Source organism: Trypanosoma brucei, chromosome 2 (assembly GCF_000210295.1).
Source record: "Trypanosoma brucei gambiense DAL972 chromosome 2, complete sequence".
Taxonomy (NCBI): domain Eukaryota; phylum Euglenozoa; class Kinetoplastea; order Trypanosomatida; family Trypanosomatidae; genus Trypanosoma; species Trypanosoma brucei.
Genome location: NC_026735.1, coordinates 482408 through 498475, shown reverse-complemented (window position 1 = coordinate 498475; position 16068 = coordinate 482408). Strand labels below are relative to the sequence as shown.

The 16068-nt window shown below is 43.6% G+C and overlaps 6 protein-coding genes across 6 annotated transcripts; all 6 read left to right on the top strand.

Annotated features, from left to right (window-relative positions):
- Positions 1-204: 204 nt before the first annotated feature.
- Positions 205-1509, top strand: TbgDal_II2420 (hypothetical protein, conserved; the record flags this gene model as incomplete). Its single annotated transcript, XM_011773501.1, has 1 exon — positions 205-1509. One exon carries the CDS (start codon positions 205-207, stop codon positions 1507-1509), a length of 1305 nt encoding a protein of 434 aa, XP_011771803.1.
- A 510-nt stretch (positions 1510-2019) lies between these two features.
- Positions 2020-4308, top strand: TbgDal_II2410 (paraflagellar rod protein, putative; the record flags this gene model as incomplete). Its single annotated transcript, XM_011773500.1, has 1 exon — positions 2020-4308. One exon carries the CDS (start codon positions 2020-2022, stop codon positions 4306-4308), a length of 2289 nt encoding a protein of 762 aa, XP_011771802.1.
- Positions 4309-5408: 1100 nt separating this feature from the next.
- On the top strand, positions 5409-5960 carry TbgDal_II2400 (hypothetical protein; the record flags this gene model as incomplete). Its single annotated transcript, XM_011773499.1, has 1 exon — positions 5409-5960. One exon carries the CDS (start codon positions 5409-5411, stop codon positions 5958-5960), a length of 552 nt encoding a protein of 183 aa, XP_011771801.1.
- A 402-nt stretch (positions 5961-6362) lies between these two features.
- TbgDal_II2380 (dual specificity protein phosphatase, putative) lies at positions 6363-9491 on the top strand (the record flags this gene model as incomplete). Its single annotated transcript, XM_011773498.1, has 1 exon — positions 6363-9491. One exon carries the CDS (start codon positions 6363-6365, stop codon positions 9489-9491), a length of 3129 nt encoding a protein of 1042 aa, XP_011771800.1.
- A 2955-nt stretch (positions 9492-12446) lies between these two features.
- TbgDal_II2370 (GTP binding protein, putative) lies at positions 12447-13550 on the top strand (the record flags this gene model as incomplete). Its single annotated transcript, XM_011773497.1, has 1 exon — positions 12447-13550. The coding sequence occupies one exon, from the start codon at positions 12447-12449 to the stop codon at positions 13548-13550; it is 1104 nt and encodes a 367-aa protein (XP_011771799.1).
- Positions 13551-14739: 1189 nt separating this feature from the next.
- TbgDal_II2360 (NUP-1 protein, putative, (fragment)) lies at positions 14740-16068 on the top strand (the record flags this gene model as incomplete). The annotated part of the gene is made up of 1 exon (XM_011773496.1): positions 14740-16068. A coding segment is annotated over one exon (1329 nt), but the record flags the coding sequence as incomplete, so codon positions are not given.

The window sequence follows — 16068 nt, the reverse complement described above, 5'->3', positions numbered from 1 at the left end:
ATCGCTTTCACATAATATTTTCATTGGTCATTGGAAAGCGGTATTTTAAAAAAGAAATGAAAAAAAAAAGAGGATCATGTGCCTTTGAGACATAAATTCGAAGAGGAATTGTGGGTTCAATATGTCCGTTACACACTTCTCTCTTTCCCTTTACAAGGCATACACTCATTTGCCTCCTTAGAAAGGCACACAACATATATATATATGCATAGGTACATGCAAAATCCTACGATTTATCGAAATTACGAAGCGATGAGAGGGCCATCCGGTGCTATACACGAAAGGGACACTGCACCTCACATTATGTCTCTTTTTGCGGAATTGGAAAGCCATACCCACAAACCTGTCGTAATGTACCGCAAACTGTTGCACCAAGCCGCTCGACAGCTCAATGATGAGGCGACTGCGAATATGGAGCTGCGGAAGGAAATAGCCATCATGCGCAAGAACGAGAAGCGCAACGAGGGGCGAATACAGAAGTTAGAAGGTTACATATCAAAGTTACGAAAACGAGTGGAGGATGGGGAAGAGAGAATAAATCTAATCGCTAAGGGAGCGAGGCGAACCTCGGTACCCGTGGCCCCATCTCGAAGCAGAGGCAAACGGTCGCCTACGAGTAGGAATGGTAAAGCAGCTTCTCATGGAGGAGTTGTTGGAAACACGAAGGAACGTCGCGTGCCATCTCCAGCGGCCAAACATCGTGAAGGTGTTGTAACAAGTAGCAGAGCAACTTCACAGTCACCGTTTGTTTCAATTCGTAGTTATGAACAAGATGGTGAAGAGAGAGATGAGACAGCACCGTCCTTGTCTTTGAAACGACGTTCAGTAAACCAGTCCAGGAAGGGAGGGTACGATGATACCCGCAAAATGGTGGCACCTGTGAGAAGAGAGGGAACTCTTGACAAGATATTGATTGATGTGTTTGTGTTGCTTCTTAGCGAAGAGCCATCTGAAAGTAGCCTTCCAGATGTCGGAAAATACGGTCTAACGGAAGATTCTCGTGCGCGCTGTGAAGCCGTGTTCTCGGCTATCGTTCGACTGCGTGAAGAAGTGGCCGTAACCAGACGACACAACGCCGAGTTAATGAAGATTGTGCGGCGGAAGGAGTCGATGCGCATGCTGACGAGTGCTGCGGCTGAGGAGCAAGCAACCCTTGAAATGCTGCGTGGTAAAGGGTGTAGTGGAATCGATGAAGGTGAATATTTATCGTCCATTACGCTCACAACATTGCCGTATGGAGAAAGTAATGGGAAATGTGGAGAAAAATACCGGGCCGCCAAGAATGACGGTGCTGGTTATAATACTTTGCTTCATACTCCTTCAGTAAGTAATGTCCGGCGCGGGAGTGAAGGAAGTGGGGTTTCCAACCTACAACCTCGAAACTCGGAAGACGGAGACGGAGACGGAAGGACATTCAACGATCTAAGTGATACAGTACTCGGCGCTCTTATTAATGGCGTGGATCATACGAAAGTGAACAAGTGGGAGCGATCCCTGCTTTCAAGATGACATCATTTCGCGACTTAGCCGCCCAGTAATTTTAACTTTTGCTTGCTACCCACGTTTCGTCATTTTTTTTTGTTTGTTTACTTTCGTTTTTGCAACTTGTTAGTGTTCACACAGTAAATTTCACACAAGCATGTATATACCGAGAGGATGCATTTCAGTTAAGTTGTACCTATCTCCGTTTTGTGCATGTGCATTGTTGGTGTCAGGTTTTTTTTTTTATTCTGTTCACTCTTCATACGGTGAAAAAAAAACAAAAAGGAACTACTACCCTACTTTTCTCTCCTCGAACACGTTTTTTTTTAAAATAATTCAAATACTGTTTATCCACTCCAATGAGAAAAGAAATAGAGTAGAGACAAGAAGAGGAAAAAGGGAACAATCAATATAAGGGGTGGGAAAAAGTCATAGTTAGAAGCAAGTGGGTGTATCAAATACGTTTGGATTAGATATTACTAATAAATTAAGGCAGAAGGAAAAGAGAACAACAGGCACAGAGAGTCTAACAGGTCAATGACGCAATCAGCTCAATCAACTACCCTCTTTCAGAGGAACAAGCACATTTATATACAAGAGGAGGATAAACTGAAGGACATTCTCTCCGATGAGGCGTTTCACGAGAAGGTTATCTCCTGGCTTGAATCCACTATTACGGAACTTGACCTGCAGTTTGAGATCTGTGATCAAAAATTAGCTGAACTTCAGCAGAACATTTCGGTAGAGTCTGGTAATTACTGGTGTAGCAAGACAGTTATTAAACACTGCAACTTACACTTGGATGTAAAGAACATATCCTCTTCAGGTGCGGACACGGAACAGCATGCGACTATCCCCGAAGTGGTTCACGCAGTTTCTTCTCTTCAACTGCTCAAAACGCAACCCTTCATCACCCCGAAGCAGAAACGCTTTATTGAACAGTGCGAAGCTGAGCTTAGTAGTGTTGTGTTTGAGCCGCGTGAGTTGGGGTTCATTTCAAATGCCCTCCGAGTTAAACTACGCGAGGGCAGCAATGCGCGCAGTTTGCTGGGCTCGCTCGCCGAGTTTCAAAATACCATTGAAGTTCTTTCCCCTGATGTTGACAAATGTGAGCAACTGCTTGAAGCGAGTATTTCCAACGGTGAAATGGCTCTAGCGGAGGAGATTTCCGAGAGGCAGCTTAAGATATACGAACGCATTCTCCAGCTTATTACCGATCAATATCCCATCATTACAAATCATTACGTCGAATCTCGCGTGAATGATAGGCGACAGCGCTGGGCCATATTTCGTATGGCTGATAAAGATATCACAGCGGTGATTGAAGGAAAAAACAGACAAATCGAAGCATGCGAAGAAGATCTTCTAAAGATAAAGGAACAGATTGAGAATTACAACAACGATGATACACATCAACGTAAACGTTACGAAACGGATCGTGGTCTGTCTGACGAATTTCTTCAGAAAAATAGGGAGCAGCAGCAGGGTGTGTGGAATCGTATGTTCGAACTGGCTAGGGAAATGCAGCAGTGCCAAGTCGAGCTTTCGAAGCTGGCACAGAAGCGCCGTAAGGAAATTGAACGGCGACTTCAGATGGAAGAGCGAGAGGCTGGACGTCGAAGCGGCCACGAGTCGTTTCTCAAAGCGGTATCGGAACATGCTCAGAAGTTGCAGAATATTGTTACTAATGCAATAAAGGCTAAGGATCTCGCCACATCATTGAATAACTTTGTTCTTGATGGTTGTGACACTATCGCATCCAAGGTCGACAAGCGGCAGAACACATTCAGTGAGATGCTTCGTGCGATACAGAGCCATCACTTCAAACGCTACTCGGATTATTACCTCGCCGCAAGTCGGTACCTCTACCGCAAGGAGCGGCGCCTGATGCAATTGGATGAGGAGATACGGGACAACGAAATAAAGAAGGAACTACATACTGAATCCTTAGATGTCAATGCTAAGAAGTACGTCGAGGCAAACAAAATACTGCTGCTAAAACGAAGGGAACTAGGGCATCAAATTGTGGCTATTCGTGCGAATTTAGATAAAGCGAGTGAGGACATCGAGCCCACACTCTCCTCGCTCCGCTTTGCGGGCGTAGAGTACGTTCACCCGAGCGAAATAGCAAAGAAGGTTAATTTGAACCGTCACTCCACTATTCTGGATTACCGTGAGAAGGTAACACCGTCTACAACGTTTGATGAGAAGGTGAAAGTCGAAGAGGAAAAGACACTTTTACAGATCCGTGCTGCTATTGAGCAGGAGAACAGCGAACGTGCCTCCTACAGACGTACTCAACTTCCTATGCTTGAGGCCAAATACCGAACTCCACTGCAGCGTCAGGTGGGTGCTCTTTTAGATCGTCGGCTCAACGACACACCTTCCGCAGGTTCCCCATCGGCATCGTACCCCAAGGCAGTAACGCATCCCCTTCCAGGACATCAAAAGGTTCCTGGCACACATGGCGCTGGTGGTGAGGAGCCTGATCGTGCAGCTGCTACACTGTCTGCTAAACCGTCTCATCTAGTTTCATCTCGCAGAAATTCACTTGAAGAAATGGGTGATGGACTTGGCGGTGATGCAAGTACTGCCTCACATGGTGTTCAGCTTGGCATAAACGATGTGCTGCGGGTCGAGGGACGTTCATTGCGCGCTTTGTATCCATACAAGGCGCGAGCACCAGATGAGCTAACGTTTGATGAAGGGGAAGTGATTGTGTGCGTAAGTCGTGCTCAGGAAGAGGGTTGGTTGAAAGGTGTGTGCAACCAGCGCACAGGGTTGTTCCCAATCAACTACGTGGCACCCTGTGATGAAGATGATTGAAACACAAAAGTTGGGTGTGATGGTTTTTTTATATTTTTTTATTTAAAAAAAAGTTGTTGCACTGCTACAGTGACCATATTTGCGTTGTAGTTCCCATTTTGTATATGGGGGGAGGGGAGCGCGTACACACTTAATTGAACTTCAGTAACTTCTTTGACTTCTGCCTATGACCATACCACTGGGTATGTGTACGTGTGTGGTTATGCAGTATAAAAGTTTTTCAGGCGGGTATTCGGTAGCGTATTGATGTATACTGTGTTGGAAGCTGACGTGATTGTTTGAGGCAAAAAAAAAAAAGAAGCCAGGGAGTAATGACTATCCGTCCCCTCCACTTGGCAACTTTTTTGTCTTTTTTTTTTTTGTAAAAATGAAAATGGAGCAAATAATCACAGCGCTATTGATGTATAGTAAAAATTATACGGCATGTGAGGCGTTTATAAAAGCAACGAAGGAGGGGAAAACACATGTATTGAGGGAGTGAAATCATACCTGTCTTTTGCTTTTTCTTTACTTTTTGCTTCCCTTTATGCGAGGCGCATATTTCCACTTGGTGGGAGTCAACACTCCTGTTACAGTGATTTGATTGAAGAGTCTACCGGAAGAAATGGAGCAAAGTTGTTTGGCCAACTTGATAGGCAAGTTGCTGAAAATATGTGAATTCCTAGGTGGATGGGGGAATGGAGAGAAATATGTATCAATGACTAATTGCGATGAATATTATGAAGGCGCGGATTCGCGCAAGGAAAAGCCGCGGTGGGAGTTGAAGTGACTGTTTGAAGGATGATTTGTGAAGTTATTTTTACAGGGTTGACGCGGAGATGTCGCATTTAATACCAAACCCATTCGGCGATTGTTTGGTGTTGTGTAATTTCATAGTTGTGCGATTCATAGCGTAAAACATTCTCATCTCCATTCTCGTCATTTATTACACTTTACCATGCCTCTCCACCATCCTCTTTTTTCTTATTCACCCCGAAGATAATGTGCCCTTGCCTAGTGCCTTTGTGTGTTTGTGTGTGGCAGTGATTTGAATGATGGGTGAAAATGAATACACTTGCGGGTTTGAAGTTTGATGTGAAATTGGAAGCTGCTTCAACACGATGTCGGTTATGCTTCTTCATTTTCGCCATGCTCTTCATTATTATTTCACGCTGTTTACATACATATATCTGTGTATCTATGTGTCATGCCGTTTTTTTTTTGTTCAGTTTCCGACGCATGACGAAAATTTGTCACCTAGATTTATTCTACTCGGCATTTGTATGGCTGTCGTGTCGCTCACTAATGATTGTTATTATATGTTTTTCCTTTTCTTCGAACAAAAGCAAAATCAACAACAAAAACCCTTTCCACTACCTTCATGTGGGTGCTGTGGTGGTGTGACAGGGGACAGTACCGGTTCGGGGTTCTGCTATCTCCCCACTTCATATGCCGTGGTTCCACACTTCAAACAATTATATTATTTTTTGTTTCCTCATGTATATTTGTGTGTTGTTGAACTTCATTTTCTATTACGTTTACACTTGATGTGCTTCTGCTTTCTGTTAACTTCATCTTCCTTGCGTCCTACCATTGATTATTATTATTATTATTACTTTGTGTGTTTAAAACATAAATTACAGTTGCTCGGTGTGAGTCTACAAGAGCAATAGGAAAGCGGAGAGAGTATCTAAGCGAGCACAAAACAACAATAACAACAAAAGAAGTACCAAGCAAACAAGCAGCTCGAACCAAAACAGTTACAGGAAAAAGGTGTAAGTGGGAGAAAGGAAGTAGGTGAATAAGATAAAATACATAATTGCGTTGTTGGAGCTTGAAAGAAACCTGGGGAAGGGAGGAGGATAGACAACCAGACGCTTGCAACGTTAGCATTGGGGGCGTATACGCGTACAAGAGGGTTTTCTTTGTACACGATCCCCTGCTGACTGGCCCCAGCTAGTGACTTCATAGTTGTGTGCCTTTTCACTACTGGTGTAAAATCCCTGTATTTGGCACTGCGGAGAACCGCTGTTATTGTCATTGACTTTGTTTAACACCTCTTGCTTGCGGCCCCCATGGGTGCTGCCTTATGCACGGATGTGGTTCCCTTCACGTTGGATGATATAATCCTTATTCCTCAAAAGGTGTCCAAGTCGCACCTCGCACATGACGTCTCGCCTGTGGCGGTGGACCACTTCTCGAAATTTCAAAACAATCTGAAGGCCTTTACATTTCGTCATCGTGATTCCTCGGCGTCAGTTAATGGGGCTGCTGCGCGCTTTGACCCGTCGCATGTTTCTGCTCTACCGATGGATCTCTCTCAGGCAAAAATTGAGCTAGATGATACACGGGTGTATGTTCTTGTTCAAGTGCAACGACAACCTGTCTCACCACGAAATGCCCCGACCGGAAAAGCAACGTTGGGATCCCCAAACATGTTTACACCCCGAACGCTTGAGTATCCGTTAAAAGACTGTGACATGAACTGGCGCTGGAACGATGTTTCGCCGTCGTGGGCTTCCGTGCTGTCGGATGTGTTCACGCCTAGAGGTCTTGCTACCCCGTTTTCTACAAATATTGGCAAGCCCCCCGCATCGCTTTCGCATGCTGGTGCTCGTCTCTTCTCTCGTGGCGCAGGCTGCGGTACGGAATGTGGAGATGGTTACAATTACTACTATAGCATTTATATACTCAACGGTGTTAGGGCCCATCCTTCTCTTGCTGCAGTCGCTGCCGTCCACGCAGGACGCTTGGAGCAAGCTCTTATTAACAGCAAGGAGACCTTGCAATGTTTATTCTTTAACTGCAACCCCAGCCGTGGTGAGAAAGAAGCTGCAGCATGTGGAAGGGAAGATTCGTTGTGCGCTAGCATAGGTGATGTAGTGGGCAGCCGACGGCCATCACGCCGCACGTCGTTTATGGGAGAGGAATACCAGCGAAATGCAATCCTTCGTTCGCTGCTCTCGCTTCGAAAGCCGGCGCCAACTGCTTCAGTGCTGGGGACCACACCGACCGGCGGCAGGTCGCAGGAGAATTCATCTCGCGGAAAGTCAAAGCGCCAGGAGGGTGCCGTGTTATATTCATTTGAACAGTACCAGCAGCAGAAACTTAAAGGAGATCCCTTACCACTCCCTACGACAAAGCTTTCAAACTGTTTGATACCGCCTATAACAGGAGCTCGACCAGATGTGGAGAGCAGCGCGAGGAAGCTGCCACCTTTAGAAACAATACGCTCTAAGCAATCGGTTACCGATGCCGGGGGCGCCGTGAAGGAGAGTCCACTTCCTTTCACAGCTCGGTTTCCCAACCGGACTGCTAATTCTCAGGTAGGGAGTGAGCGTGGACCGAGCTCTGCAGCATCTCCATGCCTTACGCCAAAGAGCTCATCCTTCATGTCACCGCGATTCCCCGTCATATCCGCCCTTCGACTGGATGGGGCACTGCGTCAGCAAGCGGGTGACGGCGGCCTGAATGATTCGCAGATTAATCCTGAGCACGACGAAATACGCATAACAGAGGAAAAGCTGCAGAAACTAAAGGCGTCATCACCGGAAGCGACGGAAATTCTTCCGTGGCTTTTTGTGGGAGGTGAGGAGGCAGCGAGGGATCGCTCCCAACTACTGGCAAAAGGCATCACATCCGTCGTAAACACCGTTGCGTTCTCCATTGAAAACGCCCATGAGGATATCTTCAGCTATCTTCGCCTAAATGTGAGCGATTCTCCAGACGAGCCCATCTTCTCGCTATTCCCTGTTGTGAACCAATATATTGAGGAGGCACGCCTTAATGGGGGAAAGACATTCGTTCACTGTCATCAGGGCGTTTCACGGTCATGTTCGTTTGTTATTGCATATGTCATGTGGTATGAAGGGTTATGTTATGAAAAGGCGTATGATTACGTTCGCGCGCGTAGAACGGTTTGCAGTCCTAATCCAGGTTTCTACGTGAGCCTACTGCTTTGGCAAGACCAGCTGGCAAGACCTGTCCTTGACAAGGCATATGCATACGTGCCATATCCCGATTATCTATTTCCCTTCTCCTACCGTCTGGCGTTGGTATTCCGTCGTCAAAAAGAGCAGCAGAACGGAAGTGAAGAGGGCGTTCACATCATGAATCAGTCTGTGCGTGTTTTGGACGATAAGTGTGACGAGTTTGCCATGGATCCTCGGTTATGCTATGGTTTCTTGTTAAGTGGCTGCCCGACACCAGGTGGATCACAAGAGCCATGTACTGTTTCACATTTTTTCGTAGGACCGGAATGTGCTCCTGCCATTGGACAGCAGGCCAAAGAAGAGTGGGAAAAGTTTGTTAAGTATAGCTTTTACCATGGCACAGTAAAGACCACGGTGAATAATAAAGGTGAATGCATAACTTATACGCCTCTTCCACCACTACAGCACCCCGTTGAATGTTTACTGACCCCTGCAGAGGTTGTATCTGCTGTTGATAGTAATGTGTACAAGAGGGGGGAGACCAGCTGCGGCACTTTAAGGCGCTTGACTATTACGTTAGTGCATGACTCCTGCTGGGATAGTTTGTTATCGCGTAGCGATATGGTGGAGCTTTTCACCAAATATGTAGCAGAAGTGAAGCAACAGAAACAGGCCATGTCGGGCCACAAGCGTCTTCGTGAGAAGGAGCAACAACGTGATCTAGGAAAATTGGATGTAGGAAAGAGCAAAAGCTCACCAACGCCACGGGAACCCATCGGACGGAGCTTTGCGGCATCGAGTGCACGGGTGGGAAGTCATCGGTCGTTACAACCACGTCGCAATGAACCAATCGAACATACAGTAGAGAGCTATCAAGAGGAAAAGAATGAAGGAGTAGCTGAGCGTGAGGCTGGGGGTACAACACCAGTAAGCCATGAAATGGAAATATTCGCTTACCCTTTTACTGGAACCCCTGTGCGTGATATTATAGATGCCACCGATATGGAAGCAGAGCGCGCTTATGTCATTATTCTTCCGCGTTCCAGCAGTGGGTTTGAGCAGGATGGGAGAAGTTCTCCATCGCATCGTGTTTTCATTTGGATTGGTTCTAGATGTGGCATTGAAGCAGATGAGGCCATGGATGCCTACCGCGCCTCGCTCAAATCAGGAAATGATGTGCGATTAGCCACGGGAGCGGTGCTGAAAAATCCTGTGGAGGAGGTTGTTTACGATGGCGAGGAACCGGATGAACTGTTGCTAGCACTTGATTAAAACCATCATATTTGTTTGTACATATATATGTGTTTGTTTGTGTTTGCTTGTGTTTTGTATCTGGTTGATTGATAAATTATTTCTGTTGATATGCTGGTCGGCCTTAAGGTCACTCCAAATGCTGTTGCTGCAATTAGCAAAGGCACTTCCGTATTCGTGGGAGAAGGGTGATTCAAATGTTTACGGAAAGACGGAGATGAATCAAAAAAAAAAATTAATAATAATAAATGAGGGAGCGTGAAATGAAAGAAAAAAATTTAAAAAAAAAAGAGGAGACGGCGTTACGCCGTTCGAGACACAGAGAAGGTTTTTTTTTTTGCGGTATTTAAATTTATGTTATTGAACGAATGAACAAAAAAACTAAACACTTTTGTACCATGCTCTTCCCCTTCTAAGCTGCTGGCAACCAATCAAGAAAAAAAAAAAGGGAAAAAGTGCAAATCACAAGGGGGAAAAATAGGGAAAAGAAGGCATGAGAAGAAGGGATGCAACACCAATAATTTCTGAAGAGGAAGAAACAAAAAAGAAAGAAAAGTTGTCAGCCCGATACAAATGAATCTTCTTTTTTTTTTTCTGACTTTGTTTTAAAGAAGAAGGAATGGATGAAATATGCAGTCCCCCATTACATATATATATATATATATATAAATATAATTTACCACCCCTAAGGGGTAGCAGCGTTTGACTATTCTGTTTTTTGAGCAGCCACACGGTAATGTTGAAACCATTTTGTGAATTATTTTACCTTTCTGCTTTCCTTTTTCTATTCTTTTTATATGTAGGCAAAAATCTAAACAGTTTTCCCCCTTTTTAGTTACCTTTTTGTTTTTATTTGTGTCTTTATTTTTTTCTTTTTTTTTATATCTTTTCCCTCCCATTTGTTTTCCTTACCACCTTACCTGATCCTCCCTTCTTCTTTTTTTTTTTGTGATTCTTGTTTGTATTTGAGGCAATTGTCCTATTGTTGTTATTGTTGATTTTTAAGTTCTCTTTTTCTTACTTTTTTTTTTATGTCCACCAAACCCTTAACTTTCTCTTTTATTACCGGCGACTATCATTTACTGATTTGTCTTTTTTTTCTTTTTTTTCTTTCTTTTCTTTTCTTTTCTTCTGTTTTTTTATATATAAAAAAATATGCAACAATGAAGTAAGAGAAACTCTTCGCGACTGTACGTTTGCCAAACTGTTGTCACTTTTTCTTTTTTGTTATTATTATTATTATTATTATTACTATTATTACCTTGTCGCTGGTCCACTAATTTTTTTTTCATTCAATTTACAAAGTATTTATATACATATATACACACATGCCCACATCCACATCCACATCCACACCCACACTAACATATATATTTATATTTATATTTATATCTAAATGTATACGCATTTATGATGTATGTACATTTTTTCCCCCCCTGTTTGTTTGTTGGTTGGTTAGAGAAAGCACAATGGTGGAGCAAAATTATAAATATGTAAACCTTTCTTGTTTATTTTTCATTTTTTTTTTAACCTTCTCTTTTTTGACACTGCCTCACCTCAACGTTGTCAGCTTCTGAAAATAAAGAAAAGGAAAAAAAAAGAAAGAGAAAGAGATAAAAACGAAGACGAAAAGAAAAGAAAAAAAAAGGATACAGAAGGAAACAAGACAAAAAAGAAAAAAAACGTATTTAATAAAACCAAAAGTTTCTTCATTAATTCCGTGTTATAATTGTAACTTATTATAATGTAATTAGTAAATTTCCCTACCCCATAGAATGTGTTTGTTTGTTTTGTTTGTTTTGTTTTTCTTTCCCTTCTCCCCTCCCCCTGACACTTCCTTCTTGCTTTCTCTTCGAAAAAAAAATAAAATAAAAAGTAAACAAAAATATTTATTATTATTATTATTTATTTTAAGCGTCTTTTGGTTGCGTTGTTACTTTTGTTGTTCTGTATTCGTTGGCCGCAAGGATCTTTCGATCCACGTGTGGAAAATTGTGTTGTTTCGGTTTTGTGATTTGTTTGGTACGGTTACGTGAGAAAATGAATGATGGAGAAAAGTTAATTAGTCTTTATTATTATTATTATAATAAGACAAGGGAAGAGAAATTGCGATGGTCATTTTTTTATATTTTGCTCTCCCTTTTTGTGTTGCTCGTAAAGGAGGATGCGGAGCACGAAGGGGATGCAAATGATGTAAATGGTGTGTGAATATGTTGTTTTCATTTTTTTTTCTTCTTCTTCTTCGTATTTATCCAATTATGGCGTCGGATGCTTCTTTTTCTGTTTTTTTGAGTTTTGTTTGTTTGTGTGTGTGCGAAGTGCGTTTTGAATACATAGGGGACTAATATAAATATATATATATATATTTATATATTTATATATACATAAACATATGTCATACTTTCGATGTGTGTATGTATGTGCCAAGCTTAACTGTATGCAGGCATGTGTCTGTTGAATTCAGATTTTTCGCCTTCTCTTGCCTTCATCTCTACTTCCCTTAAAGTGAGTTATTACCGCTATTCACACTCTCACACAAACTGCCCATTTCATGTGATAAGGTGTATATGGGAATACATACACCTCATCACATGCATATGCCTCCGTTTATATTTTTGTATTCGGTAAAAATATATATATATATAAATCCCTCATCGGTATTGGACCACACACATGCACATCGTCTTAAGATGTGTTGTTATCATTCTCTCCTTGCCCCCATTTCTCATTGTTCGTTAATGCTCAAATGAATGTTCTCACAATCATGTAGACAAACACAAAGACGTACATACATACATACATACAGCGGGAGAAAAGGGTGAGAGAGGGACCACATATTACCGGAAACTACAAACATCTCATTTAAAACTTCATTGATATTTCTCTCTTTAGTTCCTCATATCGAATTATCACTCAAAAAAAAAAAAAAGCAACAACAACTAGAATCGTATCAGGTGTGTGGTTTTTGTGTGATTTATGCACACTTCGTCATTGCGACTGCGGCGACGTGGTGCTGGAATCATTGGCCTTCCCAATGTTGGAAAGTCTACTCTGTTTAATGCCCTCACCTGCAATCAGCAGGCAAAAACAGGAAATTTCCCATTTTGTACCATAGACGCCAACCTTGCCCGCGTCCCTGTTGCGGATGATCGGCTGCGCCGGCTGGCAACCTTTAGCGGGGCGCATAAAATTGTTGACGTCGAGATCGACCTCGCGGATGTGGCGGGCCTCATTGAGGGGGCGTCAAAAGGCGCAGGTCTTGGAAATAAGTTTCTCAGTGATATTCGGCCATGCACCATTCTTTTGCATATGGTGCGTTGCTTTGAGAGCGCTAGAGATGGATTCGGTACACCAACGCCGCTGGAAGATGTCTGCACTATTGTAAATGAGCTGGTGCTGGCGGATCTGGAAGCAATGGAAAAAATTCTTAGTAAGCAAGCGAAGATACGAAAGGTTGGAGATCCCTCACTGGTGATTTGCCAACGCGTCGTATCATGGTTGCAGGAAGGCAAACCTGCGGCGGATATGTCGTTGAAGACTGACGAAGAGCGTCAGATTTTACAGCAGTACAATCTTCTCTCCGCCAAACCCATGATGTTTGTTCTTAATACAGATGAATCGACTATTGCGAGCGGAAACCGCTACACGCATATGGTTGAGAGTGCGCTTGGCTCTGAACGGACGTGTCGTGTGTGCGCTTCTTTGGAAGAGCAAACATCTCAACTTAACTCCCGCGAGGAGCGGCTTCTCTTTTTGAAAGAATATGGAGTAGATACACCGCATGGCGAATTGCTGCTGCGCCGGGCCTATAAACTACTACGACTGCAGTCCTTCTTCACAATTGGGCCCCAGATGGCTCACGGCTGGACCACACGCGTAGGAGCGTCGGCAAAAGAGGCTAGTGGCGAAATTCACTCCGACATGGAGCAGCACTTTCACCGGGCAAAAATAATGCCATGGGATAAATTTATTGAACAACCAAATCTCGAGGCGGCAGAGCTTAAAATGGCCTATGTGGATGCCACATACACCATGCAAGATGGTGATATTATGATTGTTGAGCATGGAGCCTCGCGATAAGGGACGAAATAGCACACACACACAAAAAAAAAGAAACTAAGGGGGAAGGTTTGTATGTGTGTATCCATGCGTTTGAGAGTCATAGCGGTACGTGAGCGTGTTTACTCGAGTGTGCTTTTTGTGATGCATACCAACATGAAGAAAAATGGGTTATAGGCTTTGCGGAAGTGTGTGATCTCGTTTCCTCTGAGATACATGCAGTGTGTAAGGTAGGGTACTAAAACTAAGGTATTTCCCCGCACTAAGTTATTACACAACAGTCTCAACCGGACTGGTCTTTACACTGAGAAAGTGCTGCACAAAGTGGGATGAGGAAATACCGGGCTTTCCTTGTTAATTGTTTTTCCTTTTTTTTTTCATTTTATCGCTCGTTTTATTTTCTTTTACGGTCACTCGCATGTATATGCGCCTACGAACTCTCACAAAACAACGCTGATCGGTTAACCGGCGATGTGGTGAGTTGAGCGCAATCGTAATAATGGTGCCCAGTTGAATGATGCGCTTAAAAAGGGATGCCACATACTCCGAAGAGTTCTGGTATTTATTTATTTTTACGCATACAAGCATATTTTTGTAGACGTATGTGAGGGAGTGTTTTTCATCCTTCTACTTTGTATTTTTTTTTTCCGGTTCCATCACCAAACTTTGTCTCACAGATACGAACCAATGGACCGAATCCTTCCACCTTTACAATGTTCGTTTTCGAAACCTCTAGGCGATATTCTCATTTGTTCAAAAAATCTCGCCACCCTTCGTTTCGCTATATTATCATGTAGTAAATGTAACGGCCAGACTTCACAGCACCCTGTGTGGATTAATACTTCATAAATGGCAGGAGGAAGATCAAAGTAACAAAAAAAATGATGAATAATTCGTGAGGATGGGCTGAAGCATAGTGGAATGCCTGATGCCGGTGAGGACTCCACACTAATTTGGAATATTGACTTAATCGTCAAAGTTTTAAATGTAAATATATATAGGCAGACAAGGGGGAGAGAAAACTTCAACTAGTCTTTTCCTTTTTTATTCTCTTTTATCCTTTTTTTTTCTCATTTATTCGTTCATTTTGACGAAGGAAATCGAAAGGGTTAGCACATACAAATACACAAACAGACAACAATAAGGAGAAGCGTTGAAATAGCCACAGCGACAGGAGGAGTCAGGATCACATTAAGAAGTGGTCAACTAAATGTTTTCTGCTGGGGACGCACGGCGGTACCCCGGTTTCTTCACACGAACGTGGACTCCACCACCCGAAAATATTGGGCATGTGAGAAGCAACCGAAGCGCCAGCAGCATCCAAGGAGGTTTGACACATGAGACACCGCCGCTGCTCACACCGCGGCTGGCGGCACCAATTAATGTGCGAGGATTGGCCGCAACGGATTCCATACCTCGTCTCAACAATCCTTTACCATCTCCTACGGGGTTGCTGACTAATTCTGCACTCGTCGGCATGTCACGTGAGGAACCCAGCATAATGCCGCTTCTCAGCTCCAAACAAACTGCTCCTATGGGAATGCACCCCACCATCTTCGCTGGGCGTCGGGGCTTGGCGGACATGTCAGAGGAGGAGCGCATGGAGTACACAAATCGCTTGGAGGGAGATATGACTCATGTGCATAATACCCTTAGCCGTGCGTATCAGTTGCGTGATGACTACAAAAATGAGGCTGCACGCCTCCACCGTGAGTTGCAGGACAAAAATCATCGTTTTGATTGCCTTTTGCGCGAGCATAGTGCATGCAACGACGTAATATACCGCTGCAAGCGAGAAAACGAAGAACTGCGTCAAAAACTTGACGAATCGGAAGGGGAGGTGCGACAGCTTAGGGATAAGCTAGTGCCCGTAAATTCACAAGGCAAATATGTCCCATCTGGAGATGAACGACATGTTGGCCGTCAAGAGATAAGTGCGCTTGAAGAGAAGAACAAAAAACTTGAGGAAGAACTTCTGGAGCTAACTAAAGAGCTTGAAAGGGAACGTGAGTGTATTAGGCACCACGCTGTCGCTGCAGAAATGAGGAAAAGTGAAAACACGAGTCATGAAGAGGAATTGGCGCAATCAAGGTACCTGTTACAGGTGACACGTACAGAGATAAGGATCTACAGCAGCTTCTTCGAAAAGAACGTGAAGACTACGAAGAAAGCCTTAGGGAAGCAGTACAAGCGCGAAACAACCTTCACCAACAAAACACCGCACTGCAGGAGCAAAAGGAACATTTGCAGGAAATGTGTGACGAACAGCACAGGACGATTGAGGATCTTACTTCACAACTACTACAGCGCAAAACTGAGCAAGCAGTACAACGTGGGGCACCTGACACACAAATGGAGACAACAGACGAGAACAAAACAGACACAAATAGAAACAACGATGATGAAGTGTACAGAATGCTGGAACTACAACAGCACGCACTTCAACAGCAGTTCTTCTTGCTCCGTAGGGAAGGAGAAGCGAAGGACATCCTGCTCCAAAAAGCGAGCGAAGAAATATTTAACCTCCAAAATCTTCAGC